Here is a 25,022-nt window from a genome sequence, read left to right on the forward strand (position 1 = left end):
GTGACACAAGACAGGTATGAACACCAATGGTGGGGTTTATTTTATTCAGAGAGCTGAACTGCTTTATGATCTACAGGGTAATCGTAGATGATCCATTATCACTGCTGCAGGTTGATTATGAGTCAAATTAAAGCTATGAACAAACCAGAGTGATAACAAGAACAAAAACAGGAAGCTGTTACTTTAAACTACAGTATCAGCCAGGCTTATTATTTGATACCTCAAACCTTAGTCACTACCAGTCATTTGAAACACAGTTGGCATGAAAAGTAGAGCCGAGACAGTCAATTTATTGATGAATCTATAGAAAAATAATTGTTTTATTGTTTATGTCATGAATCCATTAATTAAAGAGATGATATATGAAGCCAACTGTTAGTTGTTGCCCCACTGAAAAGAAATGTTCTCGGTTAAAACTGCTTGGTAAGTGTCCCTGAAAGTGTGTGACTGTGGGTATACCGACCGTTCCACCGTTTATAATGCGACACAGTGGGGGGAAAAAACCCAAACATCCTACCAAAGTAAAAACATGAAAAAAAAAAACACCTGAGAAAAGTATTTTTGAAAACATGAGACACCTTTAATAAAGGATGCACATAAAGCTACACGGGTGTGTACATTCTCCATCGACTACATCGAGGCCTGTATATTGCACTTCAACAACATGATGTGCTTTTACTGGTACAGGTGGGACAAGACAAAGACACACAAACGCAGACAGGAGACGGTTTTCAAACGGACGCTCCTCAACATCATGTCACCATGATGCTGTTTAAAAAGTCATACATTAAGTCGACCGATAATATCAGATATCATTTGAAAAGTGCCGCAATGCAGTCAAAGTAAAAACACAGTTTACATATCAAGACAGTTTGTGGACATTTTCTATGTAAATTGAGCAATTTCTGAGCATGTGACCCACAAATTAGATGTTAAATCTTCACTTTTTAAAAGTGCGAGCTTAAAATGTGACTGTCGTTTAGGTACAAATCCTGTACTGTACTCACGCTACAGTAAAAGTAAAAGTTAATCGACACGAAGAGCAGCACGCGCTGATGTTGTTATAGACACAAACATGAATTATTTATGTAGCTGCCATAAGAGGTCCACATGGTTTGTTACATCGACTGAGCGAATGATTAGCGTGTCGGTCGGGGTTTTCAGCTCAGGAAAACATGAGGGCAGTAGTAGTTTGAACGAATTATTCACACCATAACGTGGAACAACTGGTTCAACATTAAAACACATCCAGTGCTCGATTTTGTGCAATGACGCTTGTAGATTAATAAATCTGAGGAGACATAAAAACAGAAGATTTTCAGCGATCCCCTGAACAATAACTACGAGATAAAAAGAAGCAAATATATATATATAAAAAAAATACAACTGTACAATCAAAATGTCCAACATTATAAAGGCTTGGTCTGTTAATATCTTTGCACAGCAAAATAAAAGACACCACCTCTGATTAAATAATGGTACAATTTGTGCTGTCTGAAACTATAGCCCTTGATTGGTAAAACTGCAAAACATTAACAGAATGATTCATTAATATTTCCATAATAAAAAGAGTTATGAATTTAGGTAATGCTACTCTGGAAGAAAACTCTTAAAGCAAACGTTTCCAGTTAATTTGACAGTAATCTTATATTTTCCAAATGGGCAAGTCAATAATAATCCCAATTATTAAAGATAATGTATTTTGAGTTTTCCAGTTGAATATATTAGCGTGTGTTGATTGGGGGGAAAAAAAAAAAAAAAAAAAAAAAAAAAAATCTCAAAACGTCTCAAAATAAAGACCATAAAGAGTTTTTACATAACAAAATAATAATGAACATTTGCTTGTTAAATAAACACACTTTACCCAAACAAGGCTAGAAAATAATACACTAGTCTGAGTAATGAGGCTTAGTAGCTTTTCAGGTCTTTCTCTCATATGAGAACACACACACACACACGCATGCATGCTTACATAAAGTTCACGCCTTGTGTTGACTCAACGGTCGGCAGAAAGAGCACATGGAATAAAATGTTCACAGTCGCAGGTCGGGTGCTTAGCGTTGTGTGGTGCTTTGGGGAAGTAAAATCGGCGTACAAGCGATGCCAGCGAAGGATTCTGGGAAGTGCAAATCCCTCTCCCACTCGTCTGTCTCTGTGTTGTACACCTGGACGATGCTCGTGACATTGTTGAGGTGCCAGTTGTACCCTCCGACGATGTAGATCTTCCCGTGCAGTAAGCAGCAGCCTGCCTCCGACTGCCCTGCTCTCATGGGACTGACGGTGGTCCACTGGTCGTTCTCGGGGATGTAATACTCGACCGCCAGCACATCGAAGCAACGGTCCACGTGGTCCATGCGACCACCCAGCGCATAAACTCGATCCCTGGTGCTGATCATGGCGTGCAACACTCTGGGCTCATTCATGGGGGCTCGGAAGTCCCAGTGGTCCGCTGCTGGGTCGTAGCAGTGAAGGGTTTTCTTGTCGTCCAACGAGACGCCGTAACCTCCCGAGATGTACAGCTTCTCTCCACAGGGAGTGCCCGCGTGACCCCAAATCCTGCGTTTTAACGGTTCCACGAAGGACCACTCGTTCTTCTTTGGGCAGTAGCACTCCACTGACGACAGACTGCCAGACCGATTGCGCCCCCCTGTGGCGTACAGCTGTCCGTGCAGCACGTTGAGCTGGAACTGGATGCGAGCCTCCTGCAGGGATTGGATGCGCAGCCAATGGTTCAGATGCGGGTCGTAGCGGAAACAGCTATTTACAGCCCCCTCGCCACTGCGGTACTGTAAGTGCTGTCCACCGACGACGTACACAAAGTTATCGAGCACGGCTACACAAGCGTGGCTGCACCCAGTCTCCATCTCTGTCAGCTCCTTGAACTGGCGGGAAGCGACGTCGGGGAGATAGTACACCTTGGTGCTCACTGTGCGGTCGTTGTCAGTGTACGGTGTCCCACCGAAGGTGATGAGTGATATAACGTCCGACCGAATGAGGGTCCGCGAGGACTGCATGTCGTGCTGTCGGAAAGGAAGGATCTGGTAATTGAAGGCCTCGAGGAGATATTGCCGGCACAGCACGTCCTCCACCATGATGTCCACCGTCTGAACACTGTCCACCAACTCTGAGGAGCGCATGAGCGGGAAGCGCACGTGGCAGAGGACGCTGCTGGCTTGAGCTCGGCGAGACTTGTCGTGTTGGAGCCACCTGATGGCGGCGTGGAAGAGGTCGATCTCACTGCAGTTTTTCAGTTTGTTGCTCTGAAGGAAGAAGATGAGGCGCTCCATGGGAATGTGCAGAAAGTCCTCCTCCGCTGCAATCTGAAGGAAGTGACGAAAGGTGAAGGCATCCACCGACTCCTTGAGGGAAGACAAGCTGAAGGCGGTGGCCATCTGCCCGATGTGCAGGCAGGTCTCCACGCTCATCGCCGACTTGAGGAACTCCTCGCAGAGCTCCACGACGGGGACCATCTGGAGGAACACCGCCGCCCCGAGGACATCCTGAATACAGTCCAGGTCTAAAGTGACCTCCGCACTGTAGGCAAAGTCGATGATGTGCTTCAGGCCTCGGGCGGACAAACCCTTCAGCTCAATGGTATCTTGGTTCGACTCCCTCATGCCTCCGGTGAACATTGCTCTGTAACACAAGAACAAGCCGGTAAACTGAGTGACATTTTACAACCCCATCTCCTCTAAATGCAAGGCACGGATATACTGAGTGAATCGAGTGAGTTTGCAAAATCAGAGCAATGAAGCATTCTTTTTTCTGGATCATTGTTTGTTTCAGGTCTGTTGTCCATTTGAGATAAACTGAAAAATATTTTTTTATTGAGAAAAGTGTGCAAAACAAAGTGAACATAGTGTATTGTTATTTTGTCACCCTTTGGTACATTATCTAATTCAATAATTTATCATTCCAAAAAAAATTCCTCACCTTTCGTTCCTGGAAGACACCTTTCTACAAGTTCTACAATCTGCAGACACTTTTTGCAAACGTGTTATTCATCTTAACCAATTGCTGTGGATAGAGCATCGGCTAAGTGCTTCCAATTAAAAATGCAAATGGACAGTGTGAAGTCTCATGCTCCAGACTAACCTGAAGTAATCACTACAGGCGGCCAGCACTGCTTTATGGACCTGGAAGCGCTCCTCATTGATGGCCAGCACGACGTCAAGTAGTTGGCCCTGAGCCCGCAAAACCGACAAGCCCTGGAGGAGGGTGGCACTGTGACTCGGGGCTGAGAAAGTACAGCGCAGGGTGCTATTCTTGTTTGCCATACTGGAAAGAGAAAAAGGTCCCGTCACCATCAGTGACTCAAGAGATAATTCCCTTTTTGCGAATAGATTTTCTCCAGACCTTAATTTCTCTACAGAATCACATTTTTTTTTTTCTTCTAATGTACATCTACGCTACGAGAAGCTATTATGACCTGTATATTCATATAATATATGGATTTGTAGTGTCTGGTGACAGCAACACCATGTGATGGAAATATAATCTAATCTGCTACAGTCCGCCAGGGGGAAGAGCATCCTGTAGTGGTGAGTGGCTTTGCATCAGTGAGAATGTGTCTGCACACTGAACACTGTTATGAAAAGTTATTGCTCTGGTTAGACACTTTACTTCTACTCACAGAAAAGTGAAATGTCTCTGGTAGGTAACATCACCATGACAGGTGGGAATATGCAAAATCTCATGGTGCAGAAACATTTTATAAAGGCAGAAAAAAAAAAAACACTTATTTGAGTAAAAGTTACATCACAAGAGACAGAAATATCAAAAAAGAGAACAATGTAGTGGAGAATTAAGGTAGAGAGTGAACTTGAGAGAGCATTAAGGTCTTCCCGACATCGCTTCATGTGGAACTACGTTCGTCAACACAACCAGAAATAACATCGGTCGCGTGGGACTGTGACAGCTGCCACGTTAGTCTTTGCTACCACCTCTTCCACTGATGTGTATTTAACAAGACCCAAAAATGGCATCCAATCACACGGGAGGCAGATTACAAATAACTGAAACGCGTCTACACACCAGATGTGAGTGAAAACAGAGCGATCCCATTGTTCATATCCGACTTCTCACATCCAGATCAGAATTTAATACCAGGCATAAATACGATATTAAAATGGGCTAAAAAGATTGAAGCAATGAAGCATTTAGGTCTAATTGTATGTAAAACATTAATATTTAACAATACTATTTTTCTGTCAAACCCAACAAATAATTTAAGATAACATATCTGTCCTGACTGTGTATCAAGTTATTACAACTTTTTTTTTTATTATTATTATTTTTTGGGTAAAGACTCCCCTCCAAGTCCTCCCCAAACTTAAGTAAAACAACTAAACAACTTAGTAACAACCCATATCAGCATTAAAAGCCAATTAAAATGATCTGACAGATGCTGACACAGCATATTATTGTAACATTTAACACACTTTAAATGTGCTTTGTGTTTTTTAGGGAAGCCAAACTAACCATGACAGTGACACTAACAACATCACTGCCATATTAATAAAATACTTCCAACAGATGTGGAGAAGTTCACCTGCTACGACCAGTGGTTGAATGTAACCGGTTTACTCAAGTGCAGTAAAAGTACAAATTTGAGGTCTTTGTACTTAACTTGAGTTGTTTTCATTTTATGCAACTTTGAACTTCCACTTCAAATCTTGAAGTGGAATTAATAAACAAATATTGTTGTTTTTACTCCACATTTTTCTGAACGCTTTAGTTACTTCTACGATTAGTTTTTTCATACCCTCATACCACGTAGTTCCAAGTTTGGCGATTTTGAATTTGACTTTTCCTGAGAATAACTAAAAGGATTAAATGTCTTTCATAGGCTAAAAAAATAATCTTAATTTTTTTAAGGCAAATAAACTATTTAATAACCCTCTTGGAATCACTGGAAAATGCATAATTTTTCTGAGCTTTTTCACTTTTAGAGATTCGTGGTTCGTACAGAGCAGAGATGACACAAACAGATGATAGTTTTATAGAATAAGATGCATTACTGTAGATTAACTAACAAGCAGTAGTCTACGTAACATAGCCTTGCTATAATAAACACAACCTTAAAACACAACAGCAGTAAAAAAAAAAAAAAAAAAAAAAAAAAAAAATGCACATGAATTCAACAGTAATATCAATTGAAGAACATTAAATATAAAAGTAAAACTCTAACACCCTTTTACTTTTGATACCTTAAGGAGGCTACATCTTGCTGATAATAATTAAATACTTTTACATAACTCAGGGCTTTGAATGCATGACTTTTACTTGGAGTGGAGTATTTTCACAGTGTGGTATTGGTGGAAGAAGTATTGCAGGTTCTTTACTTGTTCCATCGCTGAATACAACAGCAGACTGTGTTAGGTGGGTCTTCCCCCTCTACCCACACTTATGGTACGCTCTATATTTCATCGCGACGGCTGGTCGTCGATCGAAAGCGCAGGCAGAGTCGGTGCCTGGAGGCCTCGACACCGCCTCGGTGTTTCCTGGATTCCCGCCGCGGCACCGTGTGCCCATTCGAGGGCACTCGAACAGAGCAGCAGTCCCGGAGTCGCGGTGGAAACTCCCAACAGGTAAACATCGAGGAGACAAGTCCAACACCGTGGAACACAGCCCATCCTCGACACGGCTCACTCACCTGTTCTGAGAATGTTTCGGAGCAAAATCCCCACCGTCCGACTCCGCCATCTTCTAGCACAGAGCAATACGCATCGGGCATTTTTAGGAGTGTTAGCGGGAGGTCAGCGGCACGCCCGGCCTGTTCATGGTGTTTTAAACGGCTGCAGACTGCCTCTTGTCCGTCGGCACGAAGGGAGAACAGCTGTCTGTCTGTCCGTGCACCGACGGTGAACACGGTGATGACCTCTCCTGCCCGCTAGTGGCTGCACGCCCTTTCTCTGCACTGACGGTATCTGACCGCTGGGAGGCGCCACAATCACACGTCGAAAGCACAAGAGTTTGTAATCATATCGTTTATCCCAGTAATTAACAACACGTAAAACAGCAGCCATTATGCAGCTGTTGGTGTTATATTCATATAAATATGATGTATGAATGTGTAAATTGCATTTTGCTGCAATATAGAGATACATTTATACATTATATCCTGCAGGGCTTAACAGTGTGTCATGTCTTTTTAACTAATAACATGTTGTCATGTAAGATATTAACCTGCAAAGTAACATTTAGTAAAACTGTCATAAAATGTTGAGGGATATAAATGACAGTGTTTCTGTCAGAATTGCATTCACAGTACAGGAGTCTTATACAATTACACTGTTTACATTTGTGCAATCTTTATTCTTGTGACATTCATAGTGAAATCTATCTTGTCTGCAATTTTGAATAATAATGTGAGTCTCTGATTTACTTTTATAAAATGTAAAAACATCCAACCTGTTCTCATTGCCAGGGCATCAAATAATGCAGTTTGCACCAAAAAGCACGTGGTAAGGGTTGACCCTGCAGACAGACCAGGTTCAGTTGATGTTTAATGTCAATCAAACATCAGAATGGAGAACATTTTTATCTCAGTGACTCGGACTGTGACGTGATTGTTGCCTCTGATTTCCTGGGATTTTCACCCTAACGGTCTCCAGAGTTTACTCCAAATGGCACAAAATACAAAAACAGATTCAAGTGAACTATTCTACTTCCAGCATGAGAGTGCACATCAAAAGTCATCGGTTTAATGAACATGACAATGAGTTCAGTGTATTCTATTGGCCTCCAATGACACCGGATCTGAATCCAGTAGAACCCCTTTCAGATGTGGTTGAATGGAAGATTTTCAGCTTGAATACGCTGATGCAGTCACATCAACATGGATCTCAACATCTTGCACAATCCAGGTCATGAGTCTGTTTTGAAAGAAACAGGAGGACTGACCTAGTATCAGTATTAGGTTCTTTAGAAAGTGCTTGGTGAGTCATACTGGCCGTCTCGCAAAAAATGTCTCCACCAAATTTAAAACCAAACCTACACCCCTTATTTTAAGCATATAAATGCTAATAAATAAGCTTTGGAATCTTGGGTTTATATGTTTGGATGATACTTGTCCCTACTGAATTTATACACATGGACAAAACACGATGGTATTCTCTGATTTACTGATATTTTGATCAGTCATAAGGTTTATTTGATTTTACCTCCATTTCTGTGATCATGGCAGGTAACTGGGGAGAGGTAAATAATTCTTGTGAGTGTGACAATAGAGTGAAGTTCTGACTTAATTATCCTCAAACAGGCCACAACCAAACAAAACAGGAACCAGCACGTCTCACTGGGAAATCCAAATGCAGTGTGGTAAAATAAACAATAAGTCTGTCTTCTCACAAATGAGCAGGACATGTAGTCTGAATGACTGAAACACCACAGCAGTGTCTTTGGTAATGAGTAACCATTGTTTTACCTGGCTTCACGAGCTACTTTTTTTAAAGGCCATTGTTTTTCAGGGTTTTTTTGTGACCACTTCCTGTCATATGCTCACCCTCAGAAGAGGCTCACATTTGTCACGCTTAGGCATCACAAACATTCTTTCGTTAACATTCAACATTGAGCAACAATGAACCAGGCTTGTTTCATAAAAGTAGATTTTTTTTTTTTAAATGTGTACATTGCTGTTGTTGCAAAGATGAGATGACTTGAGGTAACTTATGTTGCGATTTAGTGCTATAAACAAAACATAATTGATTTAATTAAATATTGTGCAATTTTACATCATTAAAGTTTGCTAAGTTTGCTGCAAACCTATTTGTCAAGGAGCACATGTGCTCCCAAATGAAATAAATTTGAAATAATAAATGTATTATATAGGTGTTTATACTGCCTGCATGTGTGTTTATGCTCCTTCTCCTAGTGTGCAAATTGTGATGTGAAAACCAGTGGAGGACCATGGAAGTGGAAGACTCTAGAATCTACTATGGGTTTTTTTTTATTTTGATTTATACACTTTATTATTAATCCCCGAGGGGAAATTTCTTCACTACAGCAGGGGGGCTCTCAGGGGGGAGCCCCTGCAGCAGGGTGCCACTAGCGCAGCGCCAGGTAACCTGACCTGAGGTGCATGTTTTTGGATGATGGGAGGAAGCCGGAGAACCCGGAGAGAACCCATGCAAGCACAGGGAGAACATGCAAACTCCGCACAGAAAGGCCCAGGACCGGATTCGAACCCGGAACCTTTTTGCTGTGAGGTGACAGTGCTAAGCACTGCACCACCGTGCCGCCCAAACATTAGATTGCATTACATTAGGTAAAACATTTATTAAAACATCGAAACAAATTTGTTGAAAATTTGACACATGAAAACAGTATTTGAAAAACAAACATAAAAGCGGATAGTGATTGTGATTTACAGTCGCATTTTTAGTAGTGATGAAACAGTGAAAATATCCAAGAAAAGAAAAATGAGGTCGAAAGGGCGGAGAATTTGGAACCGTCCCTCGGTGCTTTAACAGAATACCCCGGGTGCCCTTCCAAATTTATGACGCGAGCTTGAGAGAGGAGATCTGCCCTGTTTTGTCCAAACTCTCGTCTTTTTCAGTCATTCGGAGGAGTTGGTGTCCAACAGAATAAACAGTTACTGTTGTGCCTTATTCTAATACTTCCCACTTGTGTGACTTGACGAACTGAGTCTAAGATAGCACCATCAGCTGGTTTGAGTTGGGCACTGCAACGTTCTGAAGCGGTTACGTCTTGTCGCAAATTTTTGTTCTGAACTGGTGGTCGGTGTATCTGAGACCACCAGGCCTGTAGGCTGGAGGTAAAGTAATCGCTTTACGTTCTGTTTACAAGACTGTTTTCACAAGATACATTTGAAGATATATTATTGTTTGAAAAAGATTAAACTGTCAGAATAAAAAAAATTGTCCAATCTTCTGCATGAGTCAACGAAAAATGTGACCTTTAATATGCAGTAAAACGGCAGGTAAGTTCATTCAAGGTGAATCTGTTTTCACATCGAACACCAAACCATTCCTGTATATCAGCATGGCAAGCTCATGGTCCACCTGTTCAGGGTCTGTTATCTCTCCTTCTCCAGAGTTCTTCACTGTCTGATCTGTAGAGTTTGGAATGAAACTCTCTTCACTGGATCCTCTGGAGTCACTCCTCTCATCCTTGATGTCCTCGTCAGTCCCGTCCTCCCACTCCCCTCCGAGGAGAGTGACATCTCCTGCGTTCTCAGAGAGAGACTTCCCCTCCAGATGCAGTTGGAACAGCGTCACTTCATGCACCTCCTCTTTCTCCTCCAACATCTCCTGTCATAGGTCAAACGAACAGAAAACAGACAGCGCATCAAATACCGGAGATTTGTCAATGTCGGTGATGTCAAAGGGATACTTAAAGGTGTCCTTTGGCATCTGCACCTTGACCACTCGGATTGAAGATAGAGGTCGAGAGAGTAGACAAATTGACAAAGTCCACATAAAGAGGAGGTAAGGGGTGTGTGGAACAGGTCAAAGGCTTTCACCCAGGAAGCCGATGTTTGTGTCCACGAGGGAGCAAAAGTAATGGCAGATTTCTTTTAAGTAAGTACGTTATTTATGGAATGTATTTAAGTTACGTAACATACATTAAGTAACGTAAGTACTCATTATCAGAAAGAGTAAAATAAAAACCCAGGTAAAGTGCAGTTTCTCACCTGAATCTCTGGTTGACACAGGGTGAAATCTGGAATAACAGGTATCGGCACCGGAGGGAAAATCTTGTTTTTGATTCTATGTATTGGAACAGAATAGAAAATGTTAACAAAAGAATTATTTGTGCAACTATTCTTAGACTATGTATAATATGTTACAGAAATGCTTTAGTTGTTTTATCCCAAAAGTAAGAATGCATCTCAGAAAATAAAGAGAAGTTAAGTGCATTACTGTCCTGTGATAACTCATTGTGGCAAAAATAACACAGCCTTTCATTTTAACAGACAGAAAATGTCAGCATCAGTGCGTACTGTAATTTCTAGGTTTATTTAAAAGTAGCGGTCACATACCTCTTCAAGATAATTGTGCACATTGTTGAGAGTACAAAGAACACAATCAGCAAGCCGAAACTCAACCACACTAATGTAATGGGAGAAAGAAATGATATAGAAAGAGAAAAAAAGAAGGAGAATGAGTCATGAGAAAATAAGAAAAGAGGAGAAAGAAGGAAATTAGAAAATGTCTTCAGTAACTTTACAAAAACAAACAGCAAAGCATTACAACATGAGTAATATGTTGTAATGTGAGTATGATACCATCCACTCCGGCCTGTGGCTGTGTGTTGACAGTTACTGTGGCTGGACGTCCTTCTCCCACTCGCGTCACTCCGGCCAGGCTGATGTTGTATTTTGTTCCAGGTGTCAAGTTTTCCAGATGGTACTTTGTGAGTGAGGTTGATACGTTGTAGCATTCTGAACAAATAGGACATGGAAAAACGTAAAGAAAGTCACACACTATTGTCGTTAGGGTAAAATGTATGTGTTACGGATGAGTAAAAGAGTTACTGATGAGTAAAACAGTGACTTTCGTACCTTTGGGCTCAACCTGCGAGCTGATTTTTACGCTACACAGGTTGTAGTGTGTGAGGAAGCCTCGCTGGTCCTTGTAGGTAATCTCTTTCCAGGACAGGTTAGCAGAACTGTGTGTTTCACTAAAAGCTATGAAGTCCTGAGGTTCTGTTGGTACTGATATAGAAAATAAAAAATAGTGTAAAACTACTTTTATCCTTCACCACTATGCGGAGACAACCTACGCTTTGCTCTATAACTATGATGCCGTGATATGCTCCGGATGAGTCTCTGTGATCCATGTCAGGTTCTTGTTTAGCCTTTTGTTAACTACGAGACTGATCCAATTTTAGCACCAACTCAAGGATGATCTGATGAGAGTTTGGTTGTCAAAAGTCAAAGGTCACTTGGACTTCACATTCATTCAGCGAACTGATTTGATTTTAGTGTTCCCATTTCAAAGGTCATTATGAACTTAGCAAACACATTTAATGCCTTAACTCAAGAATTCACATGCTAATTATGACAACATTTCACACAAATGTCTAATATGCTTAAATGATGAAGGGATTAAAAAAAAAAATTGTCCAAAAGGTCAAAGGTCAGCCTCACTGTGACATCAAAACGTGCTGCAAAAACATTTTTTCGTGCCATTATTCAACAGCAGAACTAAAGACCAAAAAGGGAGATTGTGACAATATTTCACATATGGTGAGACACTGAACTGGTGACACTAATGTTGAGTGTCCACTTTGAAACTGCGGTGATTGTATAGATATTCTGTTATGATAGGTTGAAGATGTGTGTGATGTGTTTTAGGATTTTTAGCTTCTTCTCACCAACATTCATATTTCAAGTATTGTCTGGTGTCAATCAGCTTTATTGTCCACACATATGAACACATATCAGGATTCCTTTTGACGTCTTCATTATTTATGAGTAAACATACATGGACGTAAACTGCAACTTGACTTGGCAAACAACCACAAAGTGACAAAGCTCAGTTGCCACTGTAGTAATATTTGAAAAGCACTGATAAAGGGCATCATACAGGCACTTCCAATCCGTTCTGGGAAGCACTTAAAACATGTATGTGGCTGTTTAAAGTGGAGGACTGGTTTCAATCCTTCCAGTTGGCAAGCTGCTGTGACTTTGTGTATTTTAGTAGAGAGGCATCCTGAAGGCACTTACCCCCCTCCTTTTGATAAAAGAGACACTTTTTAACTGTCTGTGGCTTCCCACTAACACATTTGTGTTCAAAGTAAACATAGCGGATGTAGTCCTTGGTGCCTGTAAAGGAAACAGAAAGCACGTTTTGTTTATTATCTTTATCATACAGGCATAAAAATGAAACAATAGTGAAAAAAGTAATTATATTTTTGTACCTGTATGTCTTGAAATTAGCCCATTTGGTGCAAAAATAGGACAAGGATCAATTTTGTGTAAAAAAGTATAAAAACACTTCATATATAACTTACTGTTTCTTATTTGTTTCCTTTTGCCTTTCTTCATCCCTGCTCTTAAAATCTTTACATTTTTTGGTTTTGAATCTTCATCTTCAAACTCGTACCACTCAAACCAAGTTTTCTTTTTAATTTTTTCGTGCAGTGACGTTTTGTCACAAGCTGCCAGAGGGAAAAGAAATGAAAGCCTTTATGGTTTACGAAGGATAAATGGAGCCTAAATGACATGAGCCACACACACACTTGGGCCTACGGTTTAAATCTGCCAGAGGTTCAGCTGGTATTTGTATGATTGCTGGAGGAGAATCCCCTGCTGTATTATTGCCGATCACAGAGATGTTGACAGCCGAGTCTGACACAAACATAGTGTATGTCGACGTGCTGATGTAATGTGTCTTCTTTTTTTGTATCTTCTTCTCACAAGGACATCCAAGAAAGCCTTGTGTGACATGCAGGCTGTACGTCACTTCTTTGATCCCTGTTGCATGCGGCATCTGCAGTTGAGCGTAGGAGAGCTCAGATTAGACATACTAAACCATCTATACAAGGAAATATAGGCTATTTAATCAACTACTAACTAACAAATTTGTGTTTCTTCTCTACATTTTTGATGCAGAACATTATGGCAGAAAATGAGTGAACATGTTCTGAGGAAACGTAACAATTTTATGTTACTTTATGTTCAAGTGTTTTTGCTCTCATCTCGATCACCAGGTGTGGATGTTTTGATGTTGCGTTCTCTTCACTGAATTACCTGCCAAGTTAGCGTCACCTGTCGAAAGCCATCTACATGTGCCAATGTCATGGTGATTTGAGGTTCATGTTCAAGTTCTGAAGTGAAAGCACAACATGTTAAACTGCAGACATTTTTTTCGATTGTATTTCGAGCCTCTTCATTTTACTCTTACAAGTACACAAGTGTTAATTGTAAACATTTAAGTAAAGCTGCATCTGCTCACAGTTTGCGTTTTCAAAGAGTCATCTGTATTTTTGATTTTATTCACTTTATTAATCCCCGAGGGGAAATTTCTTCACTACAGCAGGGGGGCTCTCAGGGGGGAGCTGCTGCAGCAGGCTGCCACTAGCGCGGCGCCAGGTAACCTGACCTGAGGTGCATGTTTTTGGATGATGGGAGGAAGCCGGAGAACCCAGAGAGAACCCACGCAAGCACAGGGAGAACATGCAAACTCCGCACAGAAAGGCCCAGGACCGGATTCGAAACCGGAACCTTTTTGCTGTGAGGTGACAGTGCTAACCACTGCACCACTGTGCCGCCCTAATATAAAATATTATAAAATATATATAAAATATATATATAAAAGTATATTGTTGGGATTCAAATCCCATTCATGTAAGGTGTTGGGGTTGGACTGATGAGGACACATATTGCTGTAGCTTCCGAACAATATTTATAGATTTAGTATTTGAGTTTTAATACATGTTATCCAGAGAGCACAGACCATTGTAGGTCAGTAAACACACCTGACACCAGTTTTTGAGGAAAGACTGCACAATTAAAGTTGTTGCAGTATTACCTTGTGATTCATGTTTGGACTTTTCTATTACATCTGGAGCATTTTTTAAATGATCATACATTTACTTTTCTTATCTAATGCTGTAAATCATCAGATGCAAATGATTTAAAAGTAGAATAATGGATTTAAAGTCCAAAGTGCTCCCAAAAGAACCACCAAAAGGTTGATACCATCTATTTGTTGATGTAGATATTGTGCGTTTACCTGCAGGAACAGTCTGAACTTCAGACCAGTTGCTCCACAGTGGGTGTTTGGCATTAGTAGGCTGGTGTCTGATCTGAACATGGTAAGATGAATGCTTCAGGAGATTCTTAACAATGACCCGGTCTGTTCAAATAAAAAGGAAGTTTCTGTTAAATTCTGCTGGATTATGTTTTTATTTACATTTTCAACAAGTGCTCATATCTGAAAGACATAAATAGTCATCAAAAATAAGTATTGTGACTGCTTCAAAAAGACTCATGGAACATGTTGTCATCCAATCTAAAGTGTTGACTGTTATATGTTGGGACAAGAAGTGCTGTCTCCTTTGCTTACTGAATGATTCAACCTGAGCTCTTCTGCCCGGACATTTTGCAACAGTACAAAGTGACAGCATTTCTGTCTTCGCAACCGAAACGGTTCAGTCATTTCCCTCAATACTTAAAAGATGTGTGTCAGGAAAGGGTATATATATGATGTGTTCATATCAAATATGAGCAGCTAAGTGGGAAAAAACATTCATATGCGATAGTCATTGGCTGAACCATACCGGAAACCGAATTTAGGCAAAAGGAGATGATTGGTTGGAGGTAGGTTTAGAATATCAGAGGCAGGGAAGGGCGGGTGATCCCGTCCCTATCCAAGGAAAAAAATCGGGTTTTCGGTTCTGATCGGGCAGTGACACAGGCAAGCAATTTTTATTCAAGCAAACAGGAACCATCTTTGAGTCTGGAGTCTAGTTCTCTTTAAAACATCCATTAAAAGAACATAAAACCACAAGCATGGCTCTTTATGGGCTGAAGGTCCACAAGCAGCAGAGAACAAACATATGATCCAAAACAAACATTAAATGAAGGTGAATAAACATTTTATTTGCAAGACTTTGATTATGAGGAAGACAGGAGTGAACTCACACTTGGAAGGCCCTTCGGTGGTTTTTGTTAGTATCTGTAACAGCATGAAGATATCAGGTTAAATGGGTATCTAAAGGTGGAATCAGTGATTGTAAGTGTGGTTGAAGCCGTGGTATTGAGGTCCCGCCAATAGACTTTCATTCGGAACAGCTGTCAATCATGACATGCCACACCCCCTTTTTATTGCATCAAAAATATTTAAAACCAAACTTATCAGAAAAATTAATTCTCAAAAAAACATCCATGTGATGAATACATTTTCATCTTTATGCAGATGACACCATTATTCACTGTATTGCTGACTCTGTACAACTCACCATCAAGAACCTTCAACTCTCCTTTAATGCTTTTTAGGAAGCTAATTAAACTTAAACTGGTACTGAATGCAAATAAAACAAAATTCATGTTGTTTACCAGAGCCGAAAGTATAAATTATTATAGTCTAAATATTTCCACTGTAAAGAATTCCATCGAGTGAGTATGAATGTAAATATCTTGGAATTTGGCTAGAGGAAGAGTTAACATTTAAATATCATATCAATCATTTGGTGAGTAAAATGCGACATAAAATTGTCTACCTGGATAGTAACAAAACCAGCTTCCCAATGTTCTGCAGAAAAATAATTGTTGCCCACTATTATTATTTTATCGAACTTGTTTAAGTCTTGTCTATATTTTATTGTTTTAATTCAGCCTACTTTGTTTTCCTGACAAGTTCTATTACGCTAATTACATATTTTATTTTGTTAAATGTAATATCTGCTTGAATGAAAATTTGGGTTCACTTCAATGTATTCCTGAGAATTTAAATAAAGGTTAAATGAAAAATCAACTATATTAGTTTCAGATACAATAGACTGGGTGACAAAACATCAATATGCCTTACTATTTCTGTGGGGTGTTCATCTCGTTGGAGCCAGATCTCTGCCAAAGCTGGATGCTCCTCTGCAGCTTGCCAGCTTAAGCTGAGGTTGTTTTGTGACCAGGAGAACAAAATATTTTTTGGTTCTTCATATTTAACTGTTGAGGAAAAGCAACACATTTTTTGAAACAATTATTTTATTTTCTTAATGATAAATTTGTACTGTTAAAATTTAAAAGTGAAATCTGCTAGCAGTGTGTTATTCAGTGCTATGAAAAGCACAACCATGTGATTAAAAAAAGCATCCAGGAACCTACCTGTATCTTTAAGTAAAACAAAACTCTTCGGTGACGTGCAGCTGGCTTTTCCAACATGAGCTTCCAACCAAAATGTAACAGTGCGTGCTGTTATCACCTCTTCCTTAGTGAACTGACACGAGGTGGTCTTAATGTTATTCTTAATTTTTCTTTCTCTACAGAGAAAAATGTAGAAGTATGAATGCAGTGAAAGCAGCAGGTTTCCTTATTTATTTTTCTTCATGCTACTTTCTGGTTGTCATTGGAATAGCTGGCAATTTTACAGACCAGCATTATATCTGTAGATATGATAAATGAATATCCACCTACAGCCAGAAACTGCTTAGCTTAGCATAAAGGCTGGGGGGAACAGTCTAGTTCTATCCAAAAATCCACCAACCAGCACCTCTCAAGTTATTTTTTTTTAAATAAGGGTACACATTTACAAAATAGAAACAATTTTTATCGACAAATTATGAACTGAGTTGATAAAATATTTGAGCTGAAACACTGAACAAAACTCACTCATTGTAGAGGTCAAATGTCACATCGCTCTCAGTCGTGTTCATGTACCATTCACAAAATACATGAACATCACGTACAGCAGGTCGTGTAAAGCACTGAGGATGGGAAGGAGCCTCACATGCTGAGCAAAAGAAGAAACACACTTCAAAACCATCTCACTTTTTGTTTGAAGACAGATTTGATTAGATTGAACTTGGGATTGACAGAAGATAGAAGTTGCTTTTCAGAAATCCTCACACCTATGTGATATGCATTAAGCTACTCCACAATTAGGATAGAAGAAAATACATTTTTTTTTTTTTAGAGGAAACAGCTTCAGAATTAAATCCACATCATACAGCACACAGCAAACTAATCGTCCACTTGTCAGCAAAATTAGATTCAAGGCTGCAGTTTTCTTGCTATCTCACTTTTGTTAAACATTACTCCACTTTTTAAATTATACTGTCTTTTTATTTTAATTCCTCCTTGGTTGCAACAGCAGAAAAAACACACTGTGTTATACATTATACATCTAATTGTTCATCTTGCTTTTTTGCAACAAGGTCGGAGTTTGGATCAAACTTTAGCTCCTAACAAACTGGCATCGTATTTGTAAAGTAAAGTAACTTCGGTTTTAATTTAACCATAAGTGCTGGCTCTTCAGGAGGGCTGTGCAGAGCAGCGCAGCGCGGAAACCACATTGTGCTGATAAGCTAACCAACACTCTGCGGCTGATGTTTTACTTTAATTGAATTGTCATTTTCACTTGTGCGTAGTATTCTTCACTGTGTTGTGTTTTGATAAGATCAGACTGAGGTAAAAAGCAAATCAAACACTAGCACAAGGTTAGTTAAATGAAAAAAAAATGGTAAAAAATAATGAAAATAAGGTTTTATTTACCTTTGCTGATTGTTGTAAGGAACATAAACATAACAAATCCATGTAGTAAGCGCCAATGCTGCACAGTTTCCATGAGGTATGGTGGAAAGTCTGGAAAGATGACTATCACCATGTGAGAGTTCAGTCAACCTGCCTTCATGTAACTGAAATGTCTTTCTGAGAAATGTCACAGACAGTTTATGACTTACACTAAAACCACATGGTTCAGGGGTGGGTGGAGTTTCTTATACTGACAGACAGAGACAACAGCCATTCTGTTTGAGTCGTTCATGTAATATGTTGACTCTATTTCCTTTTATGTTCATTTCCCAACAATTGATTTTATTTTCTTGCTCCCTATCAAAGAAAAACTGGCGGAAATTCTGGAAAGTATAGCAACAGAGCACAAACACCTACACGTATGTGTCATCAGGAAGTGAGCTGCATGCAGACCATCAGTTATCAATCAAGGAGGTTGTAAGATGTCGGGGGGGGGGGGGGGGGGGGGAGGAGGAGGAGTAAAAGTACTGGAAATTTTATTGAAACTTTACTGAGTTTTGCTTGTTTGGTAAGATGATTTAAAATGACTTGACTCACTTAAGTCAAACAATTTTTGTCTTTTGTTTGTTTTATGCTTAACTTTTTTTTTTTTTTTTATCAATCAGTGGTTTAAAGAGTAGTTCTGATGGCATTTGATATTTCTTTTACTATGACCAAATAGCGCAAAACCCCCCAGAACCAACAATGCATTAGATTGGCTCTTAATTGTCTCTGACCTCACTGCTGTGTGTGGCGACATGCAGCTCACAACCAAATGGTTCCTACTGAAGTAAATCTTTTAAAAGACAGTTCCCAAATATAAAGCTTTATGGTGTGAAGGGGCTCAGTAAATTCCTGAAAACTGCTGGGCATTGAATAGGCTTTAGAAAATATTACTAGAAAGATTAGAGTAAATAGTGCAATTGTTGGGGACTATTTTAAGCTGCAGATTAATACACATTTTGTGCTCTAGCGAGTATTCATTGCAGGATGATGCATGTGGATCTGTTCAAAATGAACTGCACTGTTCACATCTGATGTAATAAAAAAAAAACTGTGGTCCAGCACCAGTTGTGTCTCACTCTCTCTCTTTTGGAAAACAATGGAAGGCTGAGTAAGAATGATGACAATACAATTACAATACTTTTGGGTTATTGCAAAGTTATAATGTAGAAGCAGCTAAAAGCTCCACATAGCACCTTAAATTTACAGAATAACTAAACATTTAATTCAATATCTACAGTATATACAGCTAAGGCCTAAAAAAGCTTGTAGCTTCAGCTGTGACTGATCTATGGTGCTAAAGTACAAGAGGTTGATTTATTTAATGTATTTACTTTATTTCCACAGTCATTACCAAATCTAACAAGTTGTGGGGAAAAAAATAAAAGTTATTTAAAAAAAAAAAAATCATAAAACACGAGTCACAATGGACATCAGACCAATATTAAAATATCAAGTTATAACAGTCTTAGCTCCTCTGTGTGGTGTGGAGGTGTGTATTGTCGTAGATATGATTTACTGCCTCGGTTAAACTTCAGACAACTCGGAAACAAGGTAGCAAAGTCTTCAAAGTCACGTTTCGAGCCAGCAGAAAAGTACTCTATTACAACCAGCCTTGGGGTTTTTCCCCTTGGTCACTTGACTCAAGACTGCCGACTCAGCTTTTTTCCTCTCCCGAATTCACCGCCAGTTCATGCCACCCGGCCTACATAGCCACTGTGCCGGCGCAAACTCTGTGACTGGCCTCCACCCGGAGAGTTCGGAGTCCTCCAAGTTACACATGCCAAAATACACACAAGCTTCTATGGGTAACAGGTTGACACTTTTTTTCCTTTTGGATTTGCTAGCACAGTTAACATAGATGCTTTCTTCCTTAATATTCCTCTAACAGTATCTGAAATACAGTGGGTATGGAAAGTATTCAGACCCCTTTAAATTTTTCACTCTTTGTTTCATTGCAGCCATTTGCTAAAATCAAAAAAGTTCATTTTAGTTCTCATTAATGTACACTAAGCACCCCATGTTGACAGAAAAAAACAGAAATGTAGAAATTTGTGCAAATTTATTAAAAAAGAAAAACTGAAATATCACATGGTCATAAGTATTCAGACTCTTTGCTGTGACACTCATATTTAACTCACATGCTGTCCATTTCTTCTGATCCTCCTTGAGATGGTTCTACTCCTTCATTGGAGTCCAGCTGTGTTTAATTAAACTGATTGGACTTGATTAGGAAAGGCACACACCTGTCTATATAAGACCTTACAGCTCACAGTGCATGTCAGAGCAAATGAGAATCATGAGGTCAAAGGAACTGTCCAAGGAGCTCAGAGACAGAATTGTGGCAAGGCACAGATCTGGCCAAGGTTACAACATAATTTCTGCAGCACTCAAGGTTCCTAAGAGCACAGTGGCCTCCATAATCCTTAAATGGAAGAAGTTTGGGACGACCAGAACTCTTCCTAGACCTGGCCGTCCAGCCAAACTGAGCAATCTTGGGATAAGAGCCTTGGTGAGAGAGGTAAAGAAGAACCCAAAGATCACTGTGGCTGAGCTCCAGAGATGCAGTAGGGAGATGGGAGAAAGTTCCACAAAGTCAACGATCACTGCAGCCCTCCACCAGTCGGGGCTTTATGGCAGAGTGGCCCGACGGAAGCCTCTCCTCAGTGCAAGACATATGAAAGCCCGCATAGAGTTTGCCAAAAAACACATGAAGGACTCCCAGACTATGAGAAATAAGATTCTCTGGTCTGATGAGACCAAGATTGAACTTTTTGGTGTTAATTCTAAGCGGTATGTGTGGAGAAAACCAGGCACTGCTCATCACCTGCCCAATACAATCCCAACAGTGAAACATGGTGGTGGCAGCATCATGCTATGGGGGTGTTTTTCAGCTGCAGGGACAGGACGACTGGTTGCAATTGAAGGAAAGATGAATGCGGCCAAGTACAGAGATATCCTGGAAGAAAACCTCTTCCAGAGTGCTCTGGACCTCAGACTGGGCCGAAGGTTCACCTTCCAACAAGACAATGACCCTAAGCACACAGCTAAAATAACAAAGGAGTGGCTTCGGAACAACTCTGTGACCATTCTTGACTGGCCCAGCCAGAGCCCTGACCTAAACCCAATTGAGCATCTCTGGAGAGACCTGAAAATGGCTGTCCACCAACGTTCACCATCCAACCTGACGGAACTGGAGAGGATCTGCAAGGAAGAATGGCAGAGGATCCCCAAATCCAGGTGTGAAAAGCTTGTTGCATCATTCCCAAGAAGACTCATGGCTCAAAAGGGTGCTTCTACTCAATACTGAGCAAAGGGTCTGAATACTTATGACCATGTGATATTTCAGTTTTTCTTTTTTAATAAATTTGCACAAATTTCTACATTTCTGTTTTTTTCTGTCAAGATGGGGTGCTGAGTGTACATTAATGAGAAATAAAATGAACTTTTTGATTTTAGCAAATGGCTGCAATGAAACAAAGAGTGAAAAATTTAAAGGGGTCTGAATACTTTCCATACCCACTGTATATTAAATATTTCCAGTGTCAAGCAGTTTGAATAAACGGAGAACTTTCAGTCAGCTGCGGAAGGTAATCTGTCACAAATTGGAAAATGAACAATCATTCAACATTGTAATATCTTAAGTGTAATATCAGTAAACTATCCTCCCAGCTCATGTTGTGGTCCTGCTGTCATTTCCCTGCAACTCCTCCTCATCTTACATCCTCATTCTTTTTCCCATTTCCTATTTTACACTTACACTTTCATTTTGAAACAGTGGGTCACTTTCACATGTACAAAATATAAACAATAAAACTGATCCGATAAGGTACAGTTTCACTGTTACCTTTGAAAAACAAAAGATTCACTTTCATCTGTTCAAGTTTCCCCACGTGGTTAAAGTTGAAGTTTACTGTGTTTAACTATAGACCGTTTTTCAAGTTGTAAACTGAAGAAATCCATGACAAAAAAGTAAAATGGAAAACAACATATGAAAGGTGTGTGCCGGCTACTTTTTTACAGGGAAAATTCACCAGTTTTTATGTGGATGTCTCTTCAGTGTTGATGGCAGATATCATCATTTAAAGCAATAAATTCCTGCGAAGAAGAAAGAAGGTGGTGATGCATCAGGAATCAATGACAGCTGTAACGTAAGCAGCTGTTGTAAACACAAACAACACAATATGTTGGGACAATACTCATTCAATGTTCATCTGCCTTCTTAGCTTTGCTGGTTTTAAGATGTCTGTTCCAGTTTATAGTCAGTATCTGGAAAAAGGTCTTCAGCATACTTTTTTTTTTGAAGAAAATGATTTCATGCATATTAACACACAACTCTATTGGTTTGTGTTTGTGTCAGCATAAAATAAAAACTGGCCACACTGAAATTTATTGCTGCAGAATGATTCTGTTTCTGCTAGCATCAGAGGGCAGTTTGAGTCAAGGCACTGCCTCAGCTTAAGCACTACAGAGGAGGAGACAGAGGCACCACTAAGACTCTTCATCCTGGCACAGCTGTGCATCACAGCCTCACTTATCTTTGTCTCAAAGAGCTCCACTTTAAAAAAAAACAACAACAACTGGTTTCCCCATTAATTTATTGTACATGATTGAGTCACATGTTGCAACAAAGGTTGCCCAATAGATGGCAGGATAGAGCCCTCTGCTGATATATTTTATGTTGGGGTATCTGACTAATTCAGTTTTATTTAAGTGTAAAATCACAATGCCGCATGATCCTAAAAAAAACTTTACACTCATAAAATAACACACAGCAAGGAAATAATAAAAAATTAAAAAAAAACAACATTAAACCATCTATGTCAAATTACTGGAATTTATCTTCATAATAATCAGTGAGAGCAATATTATTTTGGATTAGTGGCTTAGAATAACATCCTCTTTGCAATTACATTTCACAAAATACATATTTCATTAAATTTAAAGAAAAAAAGAACAATAGAGATGTCTAAATGTATAAAGATTGTCATGCTTAAGGCAGGCTGCACTCGATGAAAAGGGATTTTTTTTTTTTCTTACTTTCTTATTTTATAAGGTAGTTTTTTAATCCACACTGCTTTATTTTTACTGTATTTTTTCCACTTTCTTTGTATACTTTATATGCCACTGCTGAACACAGTCAAGTTGTGAGTAAAAATGTACAATTCACTTTTTCATACACAGAATACCTATTTGTTATTCAGACCCTAAGTTTCTTCCCTAAGGAGCTCTTTTCCTCTTATGCGTATTAACGTGGCAAGCCTGTGTCTAGACTTGACAAGACATTTTAAATGGGATGAAAGCTGCAGCCTTGTAAGTAATACAATTTGTGGAGGTTTCTTGTCAGCAACGTTCCACCAGAGCCACCAGAGGGCAGTCTCAGCTTCATTTTTGGACAAAGTACAGCAGCATCTCACTTGCTGTGTTCCAGATGAGATACTTCCCGTAGTACCCTAACAAATAGTGCTCTTCCATGTTAGGACTCTTACTTGTGTAGAGCAGAAATTATGACAGAGTAGCGCTGTTTCAATCCGCACACTGCAGTTCTGGACTGGAAATAACCTCAGCGTGTGAACACATCACCCTCCAAAATATCTGCAGCTTTAATTATTTTACTCAGCAATTAACATATTTTCATGGCCTCTGTTTAACACACTCAATAAACACACTGAGTCTTCTGTCCAGCAGCAGTAATGAAAAAAATACAACACTTTTGTGTAGCGTTCAGGAACATCTGCAGCTTCCTCAGAGCCTTAATTTGAAAATTCTTCACGCCGGTAGCCCCGCCCCTTCCTCTCCAGAGCAAAAGATAGAGACCGTTTCGGGTGGAAAGTGTCCAGCGTTTCACGCTTCTTTTTTGGGGAGTTTTGAGTGCATAATCCTGGTACTTGTCGTGCACTGCATGTTTCTGTACTTGACAGTGTGTACGCACTTATGCACTCGAAATAGGGAGTGTTAGTGCACAAGTATGCCATTTGGACCACAGCAACTGTCTTTTGACTTGTGCACATAGCTCAAAGAGCACAGAATCACAATATTACCTGTAGATTGTAAAATATTCAGTGTTTGAAACTGAGGTGTCATACAAAGTCTTCAAAGTACCTTGTCAGATCTGCTTTTGCTCTCCATCTGAAAAGTCAACAGGTCAAGAGGCCGACCACTTATCAATGGTATATGGAAAAGTGGGTTCTAGATATAAAAATACTGCGGACACGGTCTGGAACTAGGGGAAGCATCCCAGCTAAGATCTTCACAGCAGGATAAAGGCTAGAAAAGAAAAACCTTTACTGAGGTGAGGTAAATAATGCAGGCAAAAACAGATAAAAGTGATAGGTGAGGTGTGAAGTCAGCTGGCTGGCAACAGGCAGGTTTTTTCAGGCAAATTAAGCAAAAGGCAAAATAAATCCTAAACAAGCAGGTGATCAGTCAGGTACAAAATGTCTGGAAGGCTACAGCAGGTTGCCAGTAGGAAAGGCCAGGGCAGGCGGGAGTAACAGGACATTTTGTGAATATGGCAATAAAATGACAGACAGAATGACCTGTAGAAGGAGACGTGCACAAAAAAATATTTTTTCTGCTTTATATTTCTCCTCTGTATAGATTTCAGTTGTTTGATATATTTTGATAGCTTTGGAAAGCTTGCCTTTCACCTTGGTCTGTCTATCTAAAAAAAAACATTTTTAGTTTCAAGGCAGAATAGGAAGCTGCAGTGGAGGAAGTTCCTGATGTTTGAGGCGTCAGTGATCTGAACTCACACAACCCCACAGTAGAAAGCAGTTGTTGCAGTATTAACCTGCTTAATTCTGGTAGTTCTAAATCA

The 25,022-nt window shown here is 39.8% G+C and overlaps 2 protein-coding genes across 3 annotated transcripts; both read right to left on the reverse strand.

Annotated features, from left to right (window-relative positions):
- Nucleotides 1-558: 558 nt before the first annotated feature.
- On the reverse strand, nt 559-6,908 carry klhl26 (kelch-like family member 26). 2 transcript variants are annotated; one of them, XM_069153358.1, is made up of 3 exons: nt 6,656-6,908; nt 4,096-4,278; nt 559-3,636 (listed from the first exon to the last, which is right to left on the reverse strand). In XM_069153358.1, exons 1-3 carry the CDS (start codon nt 6,703-6,705, stop codon nt 2,055-2,057), a joined length of 1,815 nt encoding a protein of 604 aa, XP_069009459.1. In that variant the 5' UTR covers nt 6,706-6,908; the 3' UTR covers nt 559-2,054. The 2 variants fall into 2 exon arrangements, with proteins under 2 accessions (XP_069009459.1, XP_069009460.1); XM_069153359.1 differs by lacking the exon at nt 4,096-4,278.
- Nucleotides 6,909-8,870: 1,962 nt separating this feature from the next.
- On the reverse strand, nt 8,871-18,314 carry il12rb1 (interleukin 12 receptor subunit beta 1). The gene is made up of 15 exons (XM_069153357.1): nt 18,182-18,314; nt 17,300-17,420; nt 16,796-16,950; nt 16,503-16,636; nt 15,617-15,650; nt 14,706-14,828; nt 13,721-13,797; nt 13,220-13,460; nt 12,982-13,128; nt 12,695-12,793; nt 11,528-11,680; nt 11,252-11,407; nt 11,006-11,075; nt 10,658-10,733; nt 8,871-10,274 (listed from the first exon to the last, which is right to left on the reverse strand). Exons 1-15 carry the CDS (start codon nt 18,291-18,293, stop codon nt 9,954-9,956), a joined length of 2,019 nt encoding a protein of 672 aa, XP_069009458.1. The 5' UTR covers nt 18,294-18,314; the 3' UTR covers nt 8,871-9,953.
- Nucleotides 18,315-25,022: the final 6,708 nt, after the last annotated feature.

This window comes from Embiotoca jacksoni, unplaced genomic scaffold (genome assembly GCF_022577435.1).
Source record: "Embiotoca jacksoni isolate LCO1_2020_lvr unplaced genomic scaffold, fEmbJac1.0.p SCAF_19, whole genome shotgun sequence".
Lineage (NCBI taxonomy): Eukaryota > Metazoa > Chordata > Actinopteri > Embiotocidae > Embiotoca > Embiotoca jacksoni.

Coding starts and splice junctions, on each gene's coding strand:
- klhl26 (XM_069153358.1), bottom strand. CDS start 6,705: ATGGCGGAGTCGGACGGTGGGGATTTTGCTCCGAAACATTCTCAGAAC. Junction 4,279..6,655: donor CCGAAACATTCTCAGAACAG/GTGAGTGAGCCG, acceptor TTCTCTTTCCAG/TATGGCAAACAAGAATAGCA. Junction 3,637..4,095: donor GCCTGTAGTGATTACTTCAG/GTTAGTCTGGAG, acceptor CTTGTGTTACAG/AGCAATGTTCACCGGAGGCA.
- il12rb1 (XM_069153357.1), bottom strand. CDS start 18,293: ATGGTGATAGTCATCTTTCCAGACTTTCCACCATACCTCATGGAAACT. Junction 17,421..18,181: donor CCTTACAACAATCAGCAAAG/GTAAATAAAACC, acceptor TCTTTTGCTCAG/CATGTGAGGCTCCTTCCCAT. Junction 15,651..16,502: donor ATGAACACCCCACAGAAATA/GTAAGGCATATT, acceptor ATGCTGTTACAG/ATACTAACAAAAACCACCGA.